The sequence below is a fragment of the Thalassophryne amazonica genome, chromosome 21, assembly GCF_902500255.1.
Source record: "Thalassophryne amazonica chromosome 21, fThaAma1.1, whole genome shotgun sequence".
Classification (NCBI taxonomy): Eukaryota; Metazoa; Chordata; class Actinopteri; order Batrachoidiformes; family Batrachoididae; genus Thalassophryne; species Thalassophryne amazonica.
Window position 1 is genome coordinate 21,153,602 of NC_047123.1, and position 24,420 is coordinate 21,178,021.

Genomic DNA, 24,420 nt, shown 5'->3' on the forward strand with positions numbered 1-24,420 from the left:
AGACAGGCCGTCGCACCATCACAACACCCTCATTCCACCAATCAGCTGCTCAGATTCCAAAACTGCAGATGTCTCAGCCATAGCATAGATGCATGAGTCACCGTGGCAACATAACCAACCTTTTGTTCAGCAAGAGCACCTCTGAGTAAGCAACACAAATTCATTCATAGTTTAATAATTGATCAAAACATTAATTTTTTATTGCAATGCAAAAACACAACTACTTGAGTTGTTTATTCGTGATTAAATATTATATTAAATATTTGTATCCTCAACAATAACACCAAAGTCAACTCAAAGTGCCTGTTTATGCTTTAAATGGACTGGAGTTGACGGTGGCCACGCCCTCTGTCTGAAATAGAAGACGTGAATGGTCAAACTCTTTGATTGTTTGCGATGCCTCGGGACTTATGATCTCGTTGGTCTCAATGTTGGCGGGCCATACTAAAATACGAAATGGAGCGAAATGGGGACCGATAATCATGAAACGGGGGTAAAATGTAACTAAATGGAGCAGATTGACCCAGAGTGAACCCAAATACGTATTTTTATTTAATTGTTTGGCTTTTGTTTGTTTGTTTTTTTTGTGAGATGTGCTCAGTACATGTACTAGGGGCAGGTGCGCTTCTGACACTTTCTGATCTTCTGACACTTTGTATTACTGATTTGTGGGGACCGGAAGAATATGTCATCTCCTGATGACTCTTGTTTTAATAGCTGGGACAGCACTGCATACATGTTTCATGCTTGAGATTCCCATGTGTTTTTGCTTTGTGGATGACACGGTTGCCCCTCACCACATTGCTGTTGGACTTAACAACATACAGAAGTTAAAAATGTCTCACACCAGGAATGTAGTGGGACTGCAGTCAACTTACCCCTTCATATGGGCTTTTCCCATACAAAGAGACGAAAAGGTTCCAACTAGCTTTCCTTCTGTTCAATGTGGAGGGTTGTGGAGGAGTGGCCGAGGAGAGAATCCTTGTTTTAGTCTCGACTCACACCAATCTGTGAGAAATACTCTGTGGGAATCGGATACAACAGATACACACATACCTTCTCTATTGTGGTCATTAGAGGGCGCTGCAGAAACTGTGACGCAGCTGATGCACAACAAAAGCATGATCAAAAACAATAAGAGTTCTTGCTTCTTTATTTTAAACTATATGCCATTTGGTGTTGGGGTCTCACTTTGTCAAATACCAAAATTATCTTTCTCATCCAATATCTCAATACCTGTAAAATGGCTCATCACCATTTCAACCACAATGGCGCCATACTGTAGCAACTTCAAAATTGACAAATGTGTTTGGATTTACGTCCTCTTTCAGTGGGCGGGGTTAAATGAGGGGCTCGAGATTAAGTTTAATCTGGAAATGGTGAAGCTAGTGTGACATCTCGTGGCAGAAAAACCATCACACCTTCAACTGCATATAAATTATTTAACTGTCAAAGTTTTGATACTCTGTGTGCTTCTTACCCTCTGTGCTGCAATACAATGCTACTGAAACCTCAATTTCCCTGAGGGAGTCTTCCCAAGGGATCAATAACATTCAATCTAATCTAATCTAATTTAATCTAATCTAAATCATACAGTTGTAATAAGAGTCCCCTTAATGCCACCAATGGTTGTGATGTAAGTCCCCAAAAGTGCGTAATTTAAAGTGCTTTGCATTCTTGAACAAATTTTGCCAGAAATGCTGTTAGCATCCATGTTACTCTGCAATGCAGAGCCCATTATGCACTTGAACTGTGAAGAAACATTATGGGGGATTGGATTTTCCATAGCGGCGACGCCCTCCCACGCGGCGCCTTCATTTCCACTAACTGCTGGGTCCGACACATCCGTGCACGCGGGTCAGCGGGCATGTTTTTCCTCATCACTGTGATTATCCAGCTCATAACTCACTCTCCGGGTTTTCATTTGCACCATAATTCACACCAGCCTCAGTGACAGCAGCACCACGGTTCACACGCGCGGCGATTATCTCGGCTGTAACTCACACACCTGCAGCGTCTCACAGACAGAGAGACTTACAGCTCACCCGCCGTGTACAAACGCTTCCAAAATGCATAAAGTTTAGTTTGGGGATTAAATCATCCCTTCATATTCACAATATCATAAACGGCAGTGAATCCAGTGTGTAAAATCCGCTATCCAAACAATAACCATTTCATATTTTGTACCCTATAAAAGCCATTGCTCCATGAAAGTGTTTACTGCGCGGTAATTTAATGCTTCCGTGCTGCTGTTTTCTCACTGATTTGTTTTCAGCCACATGCCAAAGTCGTACTGTGTGTAAATCTGATTAGGATAACTTCATAGGACTGTTTTCAGACTCGATGAAAGAGCCGGTGCAGCTCGACACGTTCCCAGAGGGCACCGGTGTAATAATTATCTCTTAGGTCGCACTGACATGGTTCATGGTTCTCAGCTGCTTGTTGTTTGAAAGATTAATGCTTCATTTCAGGGAAACGAAGCACAGCGCCCAGCAACATGTTCAAATCCCATGTTGACAGAGTGAAATAATAAAACAAATATCATGTGCTGAGGTATTTCTTCTTTACTACTGTGCTGAACTACAAGTTCCACCAAAGTCGAAAAACACTTGCACAAACATGGAACCATACTGTTCTGAATATAAGATGGCCCTGGTTATAAAATGACACCCCCCTTCCCCCACACTTTTTAAATATATATGTTTGAACAAGTCAAAATCTTCTACTTTGAAAGATTAAATATTTTACTTGGAAAGAAAATGCTTTTATTTTGAAAATAATGCTGACAAAACTGCATTTTATGGGCATATCCTCCCTTTTATCAACCACATGCTGACACAGTGCTGCTTTTAAAACCATGATAAGCTTTTCTGCTCACCATCGTCTAACATTACACTCGCACACTATATTTCTTGGCTGCTTGAGACTTGTTTGATGACTCTTCCACATTTTTCAGTATAAATTTTGCATCATAACATCTCCTTTGTTTCTGGTGTGCTTACACCACATTTGGGGCACTTTTGTGTCTTTCTGTCATGGAGCACTGCAAGCAAGAGGGCCGGGTCGCTTCAGTGCTGAGAGGCATATTCACTAAATATATTTGCCGTAGCTACTGTCATGGATGTGTATGACATGTTATAGTCTAATCCCATAATATAAGATGACACGATTACAAGATGACTCCACCCTGCTCCCCCCACACCCACCACCATCACCTTCACTCCTTTTTCATGACATGTTTGGAAAAAGCCTTTCTGAAGATAAAATCATATTCTTTTTAATCAAGAAAATCCTTTTATATTGGAAAAAAATGCCAGTAAAAGCATATTTTATGGGCAGTCCCTCCTTATTAACCACATACAGACACAGTGCTACTTTTAAGAGTACAGAATTTTAAGACTGTCTCTAACATTAGACTCTCATGCTATATTTCTTGACTGAGAGTTGTTTGATTACTCTGCTCTATTGTATTTATCACAATAAACTTTCAATCATAACTTCTCCTCACTTTTGGTCAACTTACTTGACTTTGCAAGGACTCTCTTTTTACGAAGATCACCGTGTCTTTCTGTCATGCAGCACTGTATGGTTGCTTCATTCCTGAGAGACACATTGCTTTTACAGGCATTTGGTAGCACATATTATTGTATATGACATGTAAAAGTAGAAACATAATATAAGATTACCCTGATTACAAGATATAAGGTAAACCTATTTTTGGAAAAAAAAAACTTTCTGAAGTTAAATCTTTTTTTTTTTCAATAAAGAAAAATACTTCCATTTTAAAACTATACAAATAAAAGCACATTTGTATTTGCATCCTCTCCTTTTTAACAGCCACATTCTGTCACACATCAACACTACATTTCTTGGCTGCTTAAGAGTTGTTTGATAACTCTGTGACATCACACAGAGCTTAAAGTTTGCATCATAACTTCTCACTGTTATGACCCTGAGGTCATATTTAGTTTTTGTGGTGTGTAGGTGTGTTTACACCTGGGTGAGGCGCTGTACATTTTATGTGCTATGAGTTTCTTTGTTTCAGGTGAGCTTGTACAGATGCTACCTGCTAAATGATCCAACATGATGGTTCCAGCTTTATAAGGAAGGCTGAAACCAGCAACCAGGGCTCCATCTTCTTCTAGCTCCCAACAGATGTGTGTCTGTCTGAAGACACTTGTTTTTGTTGTTTTGGGGTTTTTTTCGGGGGGGGGGGGGGGGGGGCATTGGTTATCTTTTGTTTTGCTTTTTTTGTAATTATTGTAAACATTTGTTTATTTCTTTTGATAAAGCAGTCCAGACTGTTTTCTCAGTAGGGGTGAGAAGCCATTTTATTTTTGATAACCTTTTCTCCTGTTTCTTCCCTAGGAGTTAGGTAAGACAAAATGTTTTTCTTTTTGTTGTTTTATTCGATAACTAGGTACGAGCAGGTATGGAAGATTGTTTTGCTTGTTATTTTGGCCTTTTTTCTCACCCTGAAGCCTATGATTTAAGAATAATAAATTTGTTATATTTTGGACTGCAGACCTGGCGGTTGGTCGTCCTTGGGGCTGGAAGGAGGAGGAGTCACTGTTACGCAGTGGTGGGAACAGCTAACCAAAAAATTAGCTTCAATAACCATAAATCCGATAACTGAAAAGTTATCTTTTATGATGCTAAACTGATAAACTGCTAAAAAAAAAATGTATCTTTATTACAGATAACTGATAACTGATCACTTTTATTCGGACGCTGCATCGCAGGGGCTTCTGGGTAAATTCAGGATCACAAACACAAAAAGAACGCATGACAAATGAATGAATAAAAAAATAAAACCCCAAACACTGTCATCATCTTTCAAAAGCAGCAAAACACAGTGAACATGCTTTGAACCCTGTGGCTTAAACAACCAAAATACGTACGTAAAATATGTAAAAGACACATAGTAAATATAAATTACCTGTTAGTTTCAGTGGGATTCATTAAATTCTGAAGAAAACTTTCCACATAAAGCGTCCTGATTATCCAAAACGGTGTGTAAACGGTGAAGAGAAGTCCTTGCAGCTGCACCGTGAGATCTCCTGTCTCCCACCGAGTCTTGGTGATTAAATTGTCCTGTGCCACAAAGAAATAAAATAAAATAATGTTAAAATTAGTCTGTTTTGTTTGTGTCCAGCAGACGGTATCAGTGTAACGTACAAAGTGAACCTGAACTACGCTACCCACAATGCTCGAAGCGTCGACCGGCCAATCACGTCTTGCGCTTAATGATAACATCATCAACAAGCTACAGAGAATAAAATGTTTGATTTTAGGGTTTACAAATGTTTTTGCCTGTTAAACTTTGCTCACTTTACCAGTAAAAAAAAAAAAAAAAAAATGTTAGCAGACTGAAAGTCATCCGAACTAAATTTTTCGGAAGATAATTGGTCTGATAATGGTGTTAAAACTTATCTGAAAAGCTAATCCATTAACAAAAACATTAGCTTTGATAATTATCGGTTATTGGATTAGCTGACAGTGCCCACCACTGCTCTTATGTTATGCCACAGGTTGGAGCCTATCCCAGCAGTCATGGGACGTGAGGCGGGGTACACCCTGGCAGACTCGTACCCTGTCCAGGGTACACCCTGGACACTACCATTTCTTGGCTGCTTAAGAGTTGTTTGATAACTCTGTAGCATCACAGAGAGCGCCCCCTTATGCGGGCTACCAGTTTGATTCCAGTATCATAGATGCTAGAGCTGATCTTATTTCTTGCGCTCCAACGTTCTTGTGTTTTTTTTTAACTCTGGTTGGCTTTTTTTCTTTCTCGACTCAAGAGAAGTGAATTACATTGAAATAAAGTATGAGACATACGTGTGTCTGTGCCGTGGTGACAGTGACGGAGCTTACTTCCCTAAGATAATGACATCTTCTTTGCCCTATTGCACTCCATTTCTCTCACTCCCCGCCATGGACAGATACTATTTATAGCTGTGTCTCTATTTCTGTCCAGCTCTCTCACTCTTCATCCACACTTCTCTCTCTTTCTCCCGTCTCTGTAATTGAACCAATAAACAAGCTTTAAGCTTTTCCCTTTTTACTGCTAAGATTTCGTCAAGCGGACTCAGTCCTTCGAGAGGACCGGAGCCGCGGATGGCCTCCTGAACTCTGCTCTTGTCTCCAAGAGGGTTTCTTTTATCTTTGTTTTCTCATACTTTCACTTTTAAGTTTGATTTCTGCAAAGACTTCCCAGGATTTAGTTCAGCCTCAAAAGGTGAATCCAGGTTTCAGAATGAGGTTTTGCAATTTTTGTTATGATGTTTGTTGTGAGAGTTGAAAGTATTGCTGGCTTCTATAGCTAAATATCCCAGATTTATTTGGGAAAGTTTACTTTGCAAAGTCACCGATGATGGGCGTGTGAAAAATTGCAAGCAGAAACCTCTGGTACTGAAAAATGAAGCCAAAACTTGCAATCCTTTGATTGGCAACTGGAAGCCAAGTCCAAAAGATATTCTTGTTAAAATGTCCAACATTATAGCTGAAATAAAGGTGTTTACAGCCTGGCATTAGAAGCTAGTTTCTCTGCTCATGACAACTGGGGATGGGGAGTGGGGAGATTTGGTAATGTGTTTATAACTCATTAGATTATGACATTTAAGATGTAAATTTATGAAGAATTAGGGGTGTGATTGATTTCAGCTGTAGCTGGTGTGCTGGGTCCAGGGCCTAGCTAGCAGTGGCTGCTAGCTGCTGTGGATTGGACCGTGTTTGTCCTTTATAAACATTTCATTATAATATGGCTTGTTGTGTGTTTAATTATACTTACGGGCTATCTAATAAGTCAGTGCTCCAGCATTTCCTTTTGAGTGAAATTTTGGTATGATTTAATTTGTATGTTTGCACTGTTAGCACAAATTAACAAATGTCGATAGCTTGGTGACGTTAGCGCCATTGTTACTTCATGGCTACTGAGGATACAGTCTATTCATAGTTTTGGAGTATCCCAGAATCCTTTGCGCCCCGGTCGAGGGACGCTTGATAATAAGTTGGTTCCACTCCTCCAGCCAATGCAAAGGAGTTGGTATTGGGTCATTTGGTCACGTGACTTTTAGTCAGGATTCTGACAGTTTGCTGATTGGCTGAGACACGCCATTCTCTGATTGGCTGCAGCCTTTGTTTACAATGTAGCACTGGTACCACAGTCTCTGGAGGAGTGGAACCAACTTACATTTTCGACGGTTATGCCACAGCCAATTACAGAGCGTGGCGTGATAGCCAATAGCCGCCAACGTATCAAATGGACCAATCACAGCCATGTTTTCAAAAACACGCTACCAGTCTCTTTGTATAAGAGACTAGTACCAGTGCTAGCTTGATAATGGCTCAGCTTAATGCTAACTTTAACATTGAAAATGCCATAGATGTGCAAACGTGTTAGCATTGGTCCTGTTTTAAATTATAAAATACATCTATCAACTGTTTCAGAAGACCATAACAGGTCGGTTTAACATAAAAAAGGTAAATATTACTCACAGACATATGTTCTTTGGGGTTTTAGCGGGGAAAAATAAAGATAAAGCAAAATAAAACAGAACCAACGAAGTAGTAGATCGAGCACTGCTTCATTGCTTCAAGGTTCAAAGCAAATCCGCGCTGCAGAAACGGTTGATTATACAGACCCGCTGCAGGGTCTGTAATTAATGTAGAGAAATTTTCCCGACAAACACCCCCAAAAACAACAACCACTCTGAAGGACCAATAAGGGAATCGTTAAGCAAAAAAGCTATTGATGTGGATGGATCGAATCATTTCTTAAGGATACCCGAAAAGAACCGGTTCCTGACACGCAACCCTAACAGCAACACCGAAAAGGCATCTATGAAAATATGCTTAAAGGTGTAGTCCTCTTCAGTTATCCACTACATCCTTCGTATTGAAGTGTACTTATTGTAGTAGCTTTATTTCTGATATATATATCCATCCATCCATTTTCTTCCGCTTTATCCGGAGTAGGGTCGGGTCGCGGGGGCAGCAGCTCAAGCAAAGCCGCACCAGACCTCCCGATGCACACACACCTCCCCCAGCTCCTCCGGGGGAACCCCAAGGCTTTCCCCAGCCAGCCAAGAGACGTAGTCCCTCCAGCGTGTCCTGGGTCTTCCCCGGGGCCTCCTCCCGATGGGACATGCCCGGAACACCTCTCCAGCGAGGCGTCCAAGGGGCATCCGAAAAAGATGCCCAAGCCACCTCAACTGGCTCCTTTCGACGTGGAGGAGCAGCGGCTTGACTCCCTGTTCCCTTTGAGTGACCGAGCTCCTCACCCTATCTCTAAGGGAGCGCCCAGCCACCCTGCGGAGGAAACTCATCTCAGCCGCTTGTACTCGCAATGTCGTTCTTTCGGTCATGAGCCAAATCTCATGACCATAGGTGAGGATCGAAACGTAGATCGATCAGTAAATCGAGAGCTTTGCCCCGTACTCAGCTCTCTCTTCACCATGACGGTCCGATACAGCGACCGCATCACTGCAGATGCTACACCGATCCGTCTGTTGATCTCATGCTCCATCCATCCCTCACTCGTGAACAAGACCCCGAGATACTTAAACTCCTCCACTTGAGACAAGGACACTCCACCGACCTGAAGAGGGCAAAGCACCTTTTTCCGGTCGAGAACCATGGCCTAGGATTTGGAGGTACTGATTTTCATCCCGGACGCTTCACACTCGGCTGCAAACCGCCCCAGTGCACGCTGAAGGTCCTGATTTGACAAAGCCAACAGAACCACATCGTCCGCAAACAGCAGAGACAAGATTCTGTGGTTCCCAAACCAGACCCCCTCTACTCCCTGGCTGCGCCAACAAATTCTGTTCAGAAATTCTGAACAGAACTGGTGACAAAAGGGCAGCCCTGGCGGAGGCCAACATGCACTGGAAACAGGTTTGACTTACTACCGGCAATGCGAACCAAGCTCCTGCTGCGGTCATACAGGGACCAGACAGCCCTTAGCAAAGGACCCCGGACCCCGTACTCCCAGAGCACCCCCCAGAGGGTGCCCCGAGGGACACGGTCAAACGCCTTCTCCAGATCCAAATGCACATGTGGACTGGTTGGGCAAACTCCCATGAACCCTCAAGCACCCAATGGAGCGTGTAGAGCTGGTCCAGTGTGCCGCGACCAGGATGAAAACCACACTGCTCCTACTGAATCCGAGGTTCGACTATCGGTCAAATTCTCCTCTCCAGTACTCTGGAATAGACCTTACCGGGGAGGCTGAGGAGTGTGATCCCCCTGTAGTTGGAACACACCCTCCGGTCCCCCTTCTTAAACAGAGGGACCACCACCCCGGTCTGCCAGTCCAGAGGCACTGACCCCGACCGCCACGCAATACTGCAAAGGTGTGTCAGCCAAGACAGTCCCACAACATCCAGAGACTTAAGGTACTCAGGACGGACTTCATCCACTCCAGGAGCCTTGCCACTGAGGAGCTTTCTAACCACCTCGGTGACTTCAACCTGGGTAATGGATGAGTCTGCCTCTGAGTCCCCAGTCTCTGCTTCCTCTTTGGAAGACGTGACAATGGGATTGAGGAGATCCTCGAAGTATTCCTTCCACCGCCCGACAACATCCCCAGTCAGGGTCAACAGCTCCCCACCCGCACCGTAGACAGTGCTGGTGGAGAGCTGCTTCTGCCTCCCGAGGCGTCAGACAGTTTGCCAGAATTTCTTCAAGGCCCACCGATAGTCCTCCTCCATGGCCTCCCCAAACTCCTCCCAGACCCAATTTTTTGCCGCTGTGATGACGTGGGCTGCGGCACGCTTGGCCTGCCAGTACCTGTCAGCTGCCTCCGGGGTCCCACCTACCAACAAAGACAAGTAGGACTCCTTCTTCAGCTTGACGGCATCCCTTACTTCCGGCGTCCACCGGCGGCGGAAGTAAGTGGCGTTCGGGGATTGCCGCCACAACAGGCACCAGAGACCTTGTGACCACAGTTATGAGTGGCCTCATCAACAATGGAGGTGGAGAACATGGTCCGCTCAGACTCCGTGTTTCCAACCTCCCCCGGGATCTAGGAGAAGCTCTCCCGGAGGTGGGAGTTGAAGACCTCGCTGACAGAGAGTTCCACCAGTCATTCCCAGCAGACCCTCACGATACGTTTGAGCCTGCCAGGTCTAACTGGCTTCCTCCCCTCGCAGCGGATCCAACTCACCACCAGGTGGTGATCGGTCGACAGCTCAGCCCTCCTCTTCACTCGAGTGTCCGAGACACGTGGCCGAAGGTCAGATGATATGACTACAAAGTCGATCATCAACCTCCGGCTCAGGGTTTCCTGGTGCCACGTGCACTTATGGACACCCTTGTGCTCGAACATGGTGTTCGTGATGGACAAACTGTGACTAGCACAGAAGTCCAACAACTGAACACCACTTGGGTTCAGATCGGGGAGGCCATTTCTTCCCGATCACCCCCCTCCAGGTCTCACTGTCGCTGCCAAGTGGGTGTTGAAATCCCCCAGGAGAACAATGGACTCCCCAGTCGGAGCGCTATCTAGTACCCCTCCCAGGGACTCCAAGAAAGTCGGGTACTCTGCACTGCTGCTTGGCCCGTAGGCCGAGACAACAGTGAGAGACCTCTCCCCGACCCGAAGGCGTAGGGACGCGACCCTCTCGTTCACCGGAGTGAACTCCAACACATGGCGACTGAGCTGGGGAGCAATAAGCAATACGACCCCAGCTCTCCGCCTCTCATCATGGGCAACACCAGAAAAGTGGAGCGTCCAGCCCTTCTCCAGGAGTTGGGTACCAGAGCCCATGCTGTGCGTGGAGGTGAGCCCGACTATCTCTAGTCGGTATCTCTCAACCTCCCGCACAAGCTCAGGCCCCCCCAGCGAGGTGACATTCCACGTCCCAACAGCCAGGGGCTGTGAACGCGGACCGGGCCGACGGGCCACCCACCCTCAACCTCCACCCATTCCTCTCTGCACCCGACCCCCATGGCCTCCTCTGCAGGTGTTGAACCCACAGGAGCGTGGGCCCACATCGCTCTTTCAGGCTGAGCCCGGCCGGGCCCCATGGGCTAAGGCCCAACCACCAGGCACTCGCGCGCAAGCCCCAACCCCAGGCCTGGCTCCAGGGTGGGGCACCGGTTACGCCATACCGGGCGATGTCTCGGTCCTTGATTTTTTACTGGTCATGGGAGCTTCTGAACTGCCCTTAGTCTGACCCATCAACTAGGAGCTGTTTGCCTTGGGAGACCCTACAAGGGGCACAAAGCCCCGACAACATAGCTCCTAGGATCATCCGGGTACGCAAACTCCCCCACCACGATAAGGTGGCAGCTAGAGGGGGAGTATATATATATATATCAAATCAAATCAAATCAAATCAATTTTATTTATATAGTGCCAAATCACAACAAACAGTTGCCCCAAGGCACTTTATATTGTAAGGCAAAGCCATACAATAATTACAGAAAAAACCCAATGGTCAAAACGACCCCCTGTGAGCAAGCACTTGGCGACAGTGGAAAGGAAAAACTCCCTTTAACAGGAAGAAACCTCCAGCAGAACCAGGCTCAGGGAGGGGCAGTCTTCTGCTGGGACTGGTTGGGGCTGAGGGAGAGAATCAGGAAAAAGACATGCTGTGGAGGGGAGCAGAGATCAATCACTAATGATTAAATGCAGAGTGGTGCATACAGAGCAAAAAGAGAAAGAAACACACAGTGCATCATGGGAACCCCCCAGCAGTCTAAGTCTATAGCAGCATAACTAAGGGATGGTTCAGGGTCACCTGATCCAGCCCTAACTATAAGCTTTAGCAAAAAGGAAAGTAGAGAGGGTGTCTGTCTCCCTGATCTGAATTGGGAGCTGGTTCCAGAGGAGAGGAGCCTGAAAGCTGAAGGCTCTGCCTCCCATTCTACTCTTACAAACCCTAGGAACTACAAGTAAGCCTGCAGTCTGAGAGCGAAGCACTCTATTGGGGTGATATGGTACTATGAGGTCCCTAAGATAAGATGGGATCTGATTATTCAAAACCTTATAAGTAAGAAGAAGAATTTTAAATTCTATTCTAGAATTAACAGGAAGCCAATGAAGAGAAGCCAATATGGGTGAAATATGCTCTCTCCTTCTAGTCCCTGTCAGCACTCTAGCTGCAGTATTTTGAATTAACTGAAGGCTTTTCAGGGAACTTTTAGGACAACCTGATAATAATGAATTACAATAGTCCACCCTAGAGGAAATAAATGCATGAATTAGTTTTTCAGCATCACTCTGAGACAAGACCTTTCTAATTTTAGAGATATTGCACAAATACAAAAAAGCAGTCATACATATTTGTTTAATATGCACATTGAATGACATATCCTGATCAAAAATGACTCCAAGATTTCTCACAGTATTACTAGAGGTCAGGGTAATGCCATCCAGAGTAAGGACCTGGTTAGACACCATGTTTCTAAGATTTGTGGGGCCAAGTACAATAATTTCAGTTTTATCTGAGTTTAAAAGCAGAAAATTAGAGGTCATCCATGTCTTTATGTCTGTAAGACATTCCTGCAGTTTAGCTAATTGGTGTGTGTCCTCTGGCTTCATGGATAGATAAAGCTGGGTATCATCTGCATAACAATGAAAATTTAAGCAATGCTGTCTAATAATACTGCCTAAGGGAAGCATGTATAAAGTGAATAAAATTGGTCCTAGCACAGAACCTTGTGGAACTCCATAATTAACCTTAGTCTGTGAAGAAGATTCTCCATTTACATGAACAAATTGTAATCTATTAGATAAATATGATTCAAACCACTGCAGCACAGTGCCTTTAATACCTATAGCATGCTCTAATCTCTGTAATAAAATTTTATGGTCAACAGTATCAAAAGCAGCACTGAGGTCTAACAGAACAAGCACAGAGATGAGTCCACTGTCTGAGGCCATAAGAAGATCATTTGTAACCTTCACTAATGTTGTTTCTGTACTATGATGAATTCTAAACCCTGACTGAAACTCTTCAAATAGACCATTCCTCTGCAGATGATCAGTTAGCTGTTTTACAACTACCCTTTCAAGACCTTTTGAGAGAAAAGGAAGGTTGGAGATTGGCCTATAATTAGCTAAGATAGCTGGGTCAAGTGATGGCTTTTTAAGTAATGGTTTAATTACTGCCACCTTAAAAGCCTGTGGTACATAGCCAACTAATAAAGATAGATTGATCATATTTAAGACTGAAACATTAATTAATGGTAGGGCTTCCTTGAGCAGCCTGGTAGGAATGGGGTCTAATAGACATGTTGATGGTTTGGAGGAAGTAATTAATGAAAATAACTCAGACAGAACAATCGGAGAGAAAGAGTCTAACCAAATACCGGCATCACTGAAAGCAGCCAAAGAGAACGATATGTCTTTGGGATGGTTATGAGTAATTTTTTCTCTAATAGTTAAAATTTTATTAGAAAAGAAAGTAATGAAGTCATTACTAGTTAAAGTTAAAGGAATACTCGGCTCAATAGAGCTGACTCTTTGTCAGCCTGGCTACAGTGCTGAAAAGAAACCTGGGGTTGTTCTTATTTTCTTCAATTAGTGATGAGTAGTAAGATGTCCTAGCTTTACGGAGGGCTTTTTTATAGAGCAACAGACTCTTTTTCCAGGCTAAGTGAAGATCTTCTAAATTAGTGAGACGCCATTTCCTCTCCAACCTACGGGTTATCTGCTTTAAGCTGCGAGTTTGTGAGTTATACCACGGAGTCAGGCACTTCTGATTTAAGGCTCTCTTTTTCAGAGGAGCTACAGCATCCAAAGTTGTCCTCAAAGAGGATATAAAACTATTGACGAGATAATCTATCTCACTCACAGAGTTTAGGTAGCTACTCTGCCCTGTGTTGGTATATGGCATTGGAGAACATAAAGAAGGAATCATATCCTTAAACCTAGTTATAGCGCTTTCTGAAAGACTTCTACTGTAATGAAACTTATTCCCCTCTACTGGGTAGTCCATCAGAGTAAATGTAAATGTTATTAAGAAATGATCAGACAGAAGGGGGTTTTCAGGGAATACTGTTAAGTCTTCAATTTCCATACCATAAGTCAGAACAAGATCTAAGATATGATTAAAGTGGTGGGTGGACTCATTTACATTTTGAGCAAAGCCAATTGAGTCTAATAATAGATTAAATGCAGTGTTGAGGCTGTCATTCTCAGCATCTGTGTGGATGTTAAATTCGCCCACTATAATTATCTTATCTGAGCTAAGCACTAAGTCAGACAAAAGGTCCGAAAATTCACAGAGAAACTCACAGTAACGACCAGGAGGACGATAGATAACAACAAATAAAACTGGTTTTTGGGACTTCCAATTTGGATGGACAAGACTAAGAGTCAAGCTTTCAAATGAATTAAAGCTCTGTCTGGGTTTTTGATTAATTAATAAGCTGGAGTGGAAGATTGCTGCTAATCCTCCGCCTCGGCCCATGCTACGAGCATTCTGGCAGTTAGTGTGACTCGGGGGAGTTGACTCATTTAAACTAACATATTCATCCTGCTGTAACCAGGTTTCTGTAAGGCAGAATAAATCAATATGTTGATCAATTATTATATCATTTACTAACAGGGACTTAGAAGAGAGAGACCTAATGTTTAATAGACCACATTTAACTGTTTTAGTCTGTGGTGCAGTTGAAGGTGCTATATTATTTTTTCTTTTTGAATTTTTATGCTTAAATAGATTTTTACTGGCTATTGGTGGTCTGGGAGCAGGCACCGTCTCTACGGGGATGGGGTAATGAGGGGATGGCAGGGGGAGAGAAGCTGCAGAGAGGTGTGTAAGACTACAACTCTGATATATGATTGCGAGACCGGTGGCCCCTTATTGGAATACTAAGGAAAAATATGATACTGATGCCAAAAGAAGTACCTCTTATCACTTAAATAAACTGTGGTGTGTTTCTGATGAAAGTCCACATGCAAATTATATCATGATATAATTGAGAAATGAGATGACGTTTCAGACAATGAAGCTTCTGGAGGTTTAATTGCTTTTGTTCGTAACTGACAACACTGAAGACAGTTATTCATAGTCGGCCTTATTTTATTTTGTGGTGGTTAATGTATTTTGGTTTTGAGTGGCACAGGGAAACATCATGCATTGTGTTTGTGTTGAAGCTTTAGCAATTAACGAACTTCGCAATTTCTGATTGTCGTCCAAATGCCCCCCCGAAATAAATAAATAAATTCTGTCCTCTCATCAGGATGCTTAATATATTATAAATAATAACTGGAGAGCTGGAGGGTTTTTGAGTGATCAAACTATCATATTTAATTTACCAGTAACAGACCCTTCTTGTCAAATGTGGACATCAACACTGAGAGTCAGACACAGAAGATCAATAAACAACTGACCACAATAATCAGTCCGATGACTTAGGTTGTGCAGGTCATGTGCAGACAGCCAATAAGGAATGCCTTGTCCAATGGTGAAATATAAAAGTAAATAAATGCTAATGGAAAAAAGAATCAGGAAACCCTGACAGTCATAATCACTTCGATGGCTTAAGTTATGCAGGTCATGCATTGAGTCAAGGAACAGCATCTTCACCAAGAATGACACAGTAAAAAACAAACAAATAATATGCAAATTAAGACAGTAAAAAAACACTGACAGTAATAATGAGACTAATGGTTTAAGTTGTGCAGGTCATTGTGACCATCCAAGAAGGAGCATCTTCACCAAGAGGGAAACACAACAGCCATCAAATGATAAATGAAGAGAAATAAGGACCACTGACTGTAATAATCAATCAAGTGGTTTATGTTGTGCAAACCATTGAAGAGCACCTTCACTAAGAGAGAAGTGTATAAGTGATGATCTAGAGCAACTCGCTCATTGAACACAATGTTTTTTTCAATGTTAATATGAAATATCTGCTAAATTCACAGCACGGAGCAGATACAGATCAAATTTACTCTCTTCATTGAGAGTGTCAGTTTGTACCTCATTGTCACAAATGAGAGTGACTGGGGCACTTTTGATTGAGATAAAATGCAAAATGTACACCAAATGGACTTTTCAATATTCAATTCAAATGTCCACAAAATCCATAATCCAGCTCAGATCAGAATCAAACTTTGTCGATAGTGAGTGCCAGTCTGCACCTCACTTTCAAATATGAGAGTGATTGAGGGATGTTTGATTAAGATATAATGTAAAATATACATTAAATTGGGGTTTTAATGTTACATTCAAATGGTAGCAAAATCTGTAATCTGCATTAGATCCAGATCAAACTTTGTCAGTCAATAAAAGATACTATCTTCCATAATGCTTTCACATATGAAAGAAATTTGATCTTTTTTTACAGTTTTACAGAGAATTTTTGAAAATTCATTCAGTGTTAAAGATAGGGATTTTTCTGACTTTGTCCTTTGACCTATGATGTTGAAAACTGAATCACCTCTTGCCTATCAGGATATGAATCTTCAGTAAAAATTTCATTATGATATACCAAAAATTGTGGGCTCTAGGTTGTTCACAACCAGACAAACTGACAGATAAACAAACAGGAGCAATGACATAACCTCCTCTATCTTTATTGGTGGAGGTAATTATCATCAAATTCAGGCTGATAAAGACATTTTGACACTCATGATGAATCTAGTGGTTTAAGTTGTGCAGGTCATGTGTAAAGCAGAAGACATATAAAAGCAAATAAATTATTAAAAAAATAATCAACAATCAGGACACACTGACAGTCGTAATCACTCTAATGGTTTAGGTTGTGCAGGTCATGCGCAGAACGCCAAGAAGGAAAATCTTCACCTTTCATTCATTCATTTTCTAAACTTCCAAAAAAAGCAAAAAAAAAAAAAAAAAAATCAAATTAAGACCTGAAAACAAACACTGACAGTAATACTGAGGCCAATGATTATGGTTGTGCAAAATATAGGTGAGAATCCAAGAAGGAGTGTGAAAACATGAAAGTGTATAATAACAAGCAAATTAAGACTGATTTTTTTAAGTAATATTGAGTCTTGCTGTTTAAGTTGTGCAGTTTACATTGAGTGAGTCAAAGAGGGGCGTCTTTACCAGTGCTGAAATACTAATGCAAACCAGAATTTTAGTTGTGCAGGTCACACTGAGTGAGTAAAAGAGGGGCGTCTTTACCAATACTGAAATACTTGTGCAAACCAAAATTTTTGTTGTGCAGGTCACATTAAGTGAGTCAAAGAGGGGCTTCTTTACCAATACTGAAATACTTATGCAAACCAAAATTTTTGTTGTGCAGGTCACATTGAGTGAGTCAAAGAGGGGCGTCTTTACCAATACTGCAATACTTATGCAAATCAAAATTTTAGTTGTGCAGGTCACATTGAGTGAGTCAAAGAGGGACTTCTTTACCAATACTGAAATAATTATGCATCCAGAATTTTAGTTGTGCAGGTTACACTGAGTGAGTCAAAGAGGGGCATCTTTACCAATACTGAAATACTTATGCAAACCAAAATTTTAGCTGTGCAAGTCACATTGAGTGAGTCAAAGGGGGGCATCTTTACCAATGCTGAAATACTTGTGCAAACCAAAATTTTTGTTGTGCAGGTCACATTAAGTGAGTCAAAGAGGGGCTTCTTTACTAATACTGAAATACTTATGCAAACCAAAATTTTTGTTGTGCAGGTCACATTGAGTGAGTCAAAGAGGGGCGTCTTTACCAATACTGAAATACTTATGCAAACCAAAATTTTAGTTGTGCAGGTCACATTGAGTGAGTCAAAGAGGGGCTTCTTTACCAATACTGAAATACTTATGCATCCAGAATTTTAGTTGTGCAGGTCACACTGAGTGAGTCAAAGAGGGATGTCTTTAGGTGAGTCAAAGAGGGGTGTCTTTAGTCATACTGAAATACTTATGCAAACCAGAATTTTAGTTGTGCAGGTCACGTTGAGTGAGTCAAAGAGGGGTGTTTTTGCCAATTCTGAAATACTTATGCAAACCAGAATTTTACTTCCTTTGTTTTCTCTCCCTCCTTTCTTCCATTATTTCTTCTCTTCTCTCATCTGAGAGTCGCTGACATCAGTGAGACAAAATGCAAAAGTTCACCTTTGTGTCAAGGCTTAACAAACGTGTTAAAGAAGGGTGCCCGCCCCTGAACTCACCTCCCTGCACAACTAATTACCTCTAATTACATCAACAAGTGCTGCAGAATACAAATCAGCTGAGACTCAAACACTGAATTACCAAAGAACTTCTGTTCTACATCAACCCGAGAGTCACTTATATATACATGGGAACACAATGCCATCAATAATATGACAAATAAACCTTAAGAAAGTCAAGGTTGCAGTTATTCAGAGGCTTTTTTTGTTCTGTTCTTTACCCTCAGGAGGAATATTTGAGTCCATTGAGAGCGGTCCCTCCGGAGCAGAGGAACTAGCCTTTAAATTTGCCTTGAACACAATTAACAGGAATCGCACGTTGCTCCCCAACACCACGCTGACTTATGACATCCAGAGAATAAACATCTTCGACAGCTTTGAGGCCTCCAGGAAAGGTGAGTTGGGAATGCCGAGTCGCAAGTCCTTTACTGCATTTTCAACCATAATTGCATCTGAAAGAGTTACTGCTGCCGGTTCGATGGTCACAATAGCTACAGATCTCATTTACAATATACCAGATTACATCAGTTTACCACCAAGTGAGGAAATTCTAAATATAATGTATTACTCTTTACTGTATTATGATCTTTAAGTACATGGTGTTTCCACAGTGGCATGGTTTTGGAAATTGTGATATATGTTTACACAGGCAGGATATTTCAATCAATCAATCAATTTTTTTATATAGCGCCAAATCACAACAAACAGTTGCCCCAAGGCGCTTTATATTGTAAGGCAAGGCCATACAATAATTATGTAAAACCCCAACGGTCAAAACGACCCCCTGTGAGCAAGCACTTGGCTACAGTGGGAAGGAAAAACTCCCTTTTAACAGGAAGAAACCTCCAGCAGAACCAGGCTCAGGGAGGGGCAGTCTTCTGCTGGGACTGGTTGGGGCTGAGGGAGAGAACCAGGAAAAAGACATGCTGTGGAGAGGAGCAGAGATCGATCACTAATGATTAAATGCAGAGTGGTGCATACAGAGCAAAAAGAGAAAGAAACAGTGCATCATGGGAACCCCCCAGCAGTCTACGTCTATAGCAGCATAACTAAGGGATGGTTCAGGGTCACCTGATCCAGCCCTAACTATAAGCTTTAGCAAAAAGGAAAGTTTTAAGCCTAATCTTAAAAGTAGGGTGTCTGTCTCCCTGATCTGAATTGGGAGCTGGTTCCACAGGAGAGGAGCCTGAAAGCTGAAGGCTCTGCCTCCCATTCTACTCTTACAAACCCTAGGAACTACAAGTAAGCCTGCAGTCTGAGAGCGAAGCGCTCTATTGGGGTGATATGGTACTACGAGGTCCCTAAGATAAGATGGGACCTGATTATTCAAAACCTTATAAGTAAGAAGAAGAATTTAAATTCTATTCTAGAATTAACAGGAAGCCAATGAAGAGAGGCCAATATGGGTGAGATATGCTCTCTCCTTCTAGTCCCCGTCAGTACTCTAGCTGCAGCATTTTGAATTAACTGAAGGCTTTTTATGGAACTTTTAGGACAACCTGATAATAATGAATTACAATAGTCCAGCCTAGAGGAAATAAATGCATGAATTAGTTTTTCAGCATCACTCTGAGACAAGACCTTTCTGATTTTAGAGATATTGCGTAAATGCAAAAAAGCAGTCCTACATATTTGTTTAATATGCGCTTTGAATGACATATCCTGATCAAAAATGACTCCAAGATTTCTCACAGTATTACTAGAGGTCAGGGTAATGCCATCCAGAGTAAGGATCTGGTTAGACACCATGTTTCTAAGATTTGTGGGGCCAAGTACAATAACTTCAGTTTTATCTGAGTTTAAAAGCAGGAAATTAGAGGTCATCCATGTCTTTATGTCTGTAAGACAATCCTGCAGTTTAGCTAATTGGTGTGTGTCCTCTGGCTTCATGGATAGATAAAGCTGGGTATCATCTGCGTAACAATGAAAATTTAAGCAATACCGTCTAATAATACTGCCTAAGGGAAGCATATATAAAGTGAATAAAATTGGTCCTAGCACAGAACCTTGTGGAACTCCATAATTAACTTTAGTCTGTGAAGAAGATTCCCCATTTACATGAACAAATTGTAATCTATTAGACAAATATGATTCAAACCACCGCAGCGCAGTGCCTTTAATACCTATGGCATGCTCTAATCTCTGTAATAAAATTTTATGGTCAACAGTATCAAAAGCAGCACTGAGGTCTAACAGAACAAGCACAGAGATGAGTCCACTGTCCGAGGCCATAAGAAGATCATTTGTAACCTTCACTAATGCTGTTTCTGTACTATTATGAATTCTAAAACCTGACTGAAACTCTTCAAATAGACCATTCCTCTGCAGATGATCAGTTAGCTGTTTTACAACTACCCTTTCAAGAATTTTTGAGAGAAAAGGAAGGTTGGAGATTGGCCTATAATTAGCTAAGATAGCTGGGTCAAGTGATGGCTTTTTAAGTAATGGTTTAATTACTGCCACCTTAAAAGCCTGTGGTACATAGCCAACTAACAAAGATAGATTGATCATATTTAAGATCGAAGCATTAAATAATGGTAGGGCTTCCTTGAGCAGCCTGGTAGGAATGGGGTCTAATAAACATGTTGATGGTTTGGATGAAGTAACTAATGAAAATAACTCAGACAGAACAATCGGAGAGAAAGAGTCTAACCAAATACCGGCATCACTGAAAGCAGCCAAAGATAACGATACGTCTTTGGGATGGTTATGAGTAATTTTTTCTCTAATAGTTAAAATTTTGTTAGCAAAGAAAGTCATGAAGTCATTGCTAGTTAAAGTTAATGGAATACTCAGCTCAATAGAGCTCTGACTCTTTGTCAGCCTGGCTACAGTGCTGAAAAGAAACCTGGGGTTGTTCTTATTTTCTTCAATTAGTGATGAGTAGAAAGATGTCCTAGCTTTACGGAGGGCTTTTTTATAGAGCAACAGACTCTTTTTCCAGGCTAAGTGAAGATCTTCTAAATTAGTGAGACGCCATTTCCTCTCCAACTTACGGGTTATCTGCTTTAAGCTACGAGTTTGTGAGTTATACCACGGAGTCAGACACTTCTGATTTAAAGCTCTCTTTTTCAGAGGAGCTACAGCATCCAAAGTTGTCTTCAATGAGGATGTAAAACTATTGACGAGATACTCTATCTCCCTTACAGAGTTTAGGTAGCTACTCTGCACTGTGTTGTTATATGGCATTAGAGAACATAAAGAAGGAATCATATCCTTAAACCTAGTTACAGCGCTTTCTGAAAGACTTCTAGTGTAATGAAACTTATTCCCTACTGCTGGGTAGTCCATCAGAGTAAATGTAAATGTTAAGAAATGATCAGACAGAAGGGAGTTTTCAGGGAATACTGTTAAGTCTTCTATTTCCATACCATAAGTCAGAACAAGATCTAAGATATGATTAAAGTGGTGGGTGGACTCATTTACTTTTTGAGCAAAGCCAATAGAGTCTAATAATAGATTAAATGCAGTGTTGAGGCTGTCATTCTCAGCATCTGTGTGGATGTTAAAATCGCCCACTATAATTATCTTATCTGAGCTAAGCACTAAGTCAGACAAAAGGTCTGAAAATTCACAGAGAAACTCACAGTAACGACCAGGTGGACGATAGATAATAACAAATAAAACTGGTTTTTGGGACTTCCAATTTGGATGGACAAGACTAAGAGACAAGCTTTCAAATGAATTAAAGCTCTGTCTGGGTTTTTGATTAATTAATAAGCTGGAATGGAAGATTGCTGCTAATCCTCCGCCCCGGCCCGTGCTACGAGCATTCTGACAGTTAGTGTGACTCGGGGGTGTTGACTCATTTAAACTAACATATTCATCCTGCTGTAACCAGGTTTCTGTTAGGCAGAATAAATCAATATGTTGATCAATTATTATATCATTTACCAACAGGGACTTAGAAGAGAGAGACCTAATGTTTAATAGACCACATTTAACTGTTTTAGTCTGTGGTGCAGTTGAAGGTGCTATATTATTTTTTCTTTTTTAATTTTTATGCTTAAATAGATTTTTGCTGGTTATTGGTAGTCTGGGAGCAGGCACCGTCTCTACGGGGATGGGGTAATGAGGGGATGGCAGGGGGAGAGAAGCTGCAGAGAGGTGTGTAAGACTACAACTCTGCTTCCTGGTCCCAACCCTGGATAGTCACGGTTTGGAGGATTTAAGAAAATTGGCCAGATTTCTAGAAATGAGAGCTGCTCCATCCAAAGTGGGATGGATGCCGTCTCTCCTAACAAGACCAGGTTTTCCCCAGAAGCTTTGCCAATTATCTATGAAGCCCACCTAATTTTTTGGACACCACTCAGACAGCCAGCAATTCAAGGAGAACATGCGGCTAAACATGTCACTCCCGGTCTGATTGGGGAGGGGCCCAGAGAAAACTACAGAGTCCGACATTGTTTTTGCAAAGTTACATACCGATTTAATGTTAATTTTAGTGACCTCCGATTGGCGTAACCGGGTGTCATTACTGCCGACGTGAATTACAATCTTACCAAATTTACGCTTAGCCTTAGCCAGCAGTTTCAAATTTCCTTCAATGTCGCCTGCTCTGGCCCCCGGAAGACAATTGACTATGGTTGCTGGTGTCGCTAACTTCACATTTCTCAAAACAGAGTCGCCAATAACCAGAGTTTGATCCTCGGCGGGTGTGTCGTCGAGTGGGGAAAAACGGTTAGAGATGTGAACGGGTTGGCGGTGTACACGGGGCTTCTGTTTAGGGCTACGCTTCCTCCTCACAGTCACCCAGTCAGCCTGCTTTCCCGGCTGCTCGGGATCTTCCAGGGGGGAACTAACGGCGGCTAAGCTACCTTGGTCCGCACCGACTACAGGGGCCTGGCTAACTGTAGAATTTTCCACGGTGCGGAGCCGAGTCTCCAATTCGCCCAGCCTGGCCTCCAAAGCTACGAATAAGCTACACTTATTACAAGTACCGTTACTGCTAAAGGAGGCCGAGGAATAACTAAACATTTCACACCCAGAGCAGAAAAGTGCGGCAGAGACAGGAGAAGCCGCCATGCTAAATCGGCTAAGAGCTAGTAGCTACGCTAAGCTAGCGGATTCCTAAAAACACGCAAAGTGAATAATGTGTAAATAATTTAGAGGTGATTCAGCAGAAGGAGTGCTTTAGTTAAGGCACGTAAAGATTACACTGGGAAACAAATCGTAATCTAGATAACTAGATCAATCTAACTGCGCAGATTAAACAGCTAACAGATACAGAAAAACACCGCTGTGCTCCGGAACAGGAAGTGATACAATACCGCAGTGAGAAAACAAAACACCTTTCAGAAGGTGCAAGGTCTGCTACGTCACGTCACCCACCCAAGCAGTTCTTTTTTAAAAAGACTGCTCTTGATTTTGCTGTCAAATTATTCCTAATATATAAATATAAAAATTGTATATTTATATATTCCTCTGGTATTCTGTGTTGTAGTCCCAAATGAAACCCTCATGGTGTTGATTCCCAAGGCCAAGGCTTTGACTCCTTCAATGCCAAGGCCAACATACAGGCTTTAATCCTGAAGGTCAAATCCAAGACTTTAACTCCTCTGTTCCAAGGGCAAGACCATAACGCCCAAGACAAATTTCAAGGCATTGACATCCAAGGCCAAGGCTTTGATCCCCCAAGGCCAAGGCTTTGACTCCTCAATGCTGATGCAAAGGCCAAGGTTTTGATCCCCAAGGTAAAGGCTTTGACTCCTCAATGCCAAGGCCAACATACAGGCTTTAATCCCCAAGGTCAAGTCCAAGGCTCTCATTCTTCTGTGCCAAGGGCAAAACCACAGCTTCAACACCCAAGACAAATTTCAAAGCATTGCCATTCAAAGCCAAGGCTTTGATCCCCCCAAAGCCAAGGCTTTCACTGCTCAATGCAAAGGGCATGACCACAGCTTTGAACCCCAGTTCCATTTTCAAACCTGGAAAAAATGGCTCTTAAGGCCAATGCATAAACGTGTTCCAACACTGATTACATTAATCACTGTCTGTATAGAGATGGTGTACAGCAGTACCTAGCTGCTCATGTGCATTATTCAATTACTTAGCTTCTGCCGTGGTAGGCAGGTGATTTTAAAAGAGAGCTTTCCCATGGGATGACAGCCATTTTTGGCCTCTCATACAGTCTTTAGATGCAACTGTCTCTTAATGCCAATGACTTGTGATACTAAGTGGTTTATTTCATTTTATGCCAAAAACACAGCTGTGACTATGTAAGCAACTAAATACAACCTGTTTGTGCCTTGCACCTTACTTTACATTGAGATTACACACTATGTGAATCCTACTCCAGTAGGGTTAGGGTTAGGGTTAGG

The 24,420-nt window shown here is 42.2% G+C and overlaps 1 protein-coding gene across 1 annotated transcript in view; it reads left to right on the plus strand.

The window, feature by feature from the left end:
* The window catches only part of LOC117503306 (glutamate receptor ionotropic, kainate 2-like), a 176,745-nt gene that overhangs the window by 43,346 nt on the left and 108,979 nt on the right, over positions 1-24,420 (plus strand). The window contains exon 2 of the mRNA XM_034162522.1: positions 18,328-18,495. Coding sequence (XP_034018413.1) covers positions 18,328-18,495 — 168 coding nt within the window. The remainder of the gene's footprint in view (positions 1-18,327; positions 18,496-24,420) is intronic.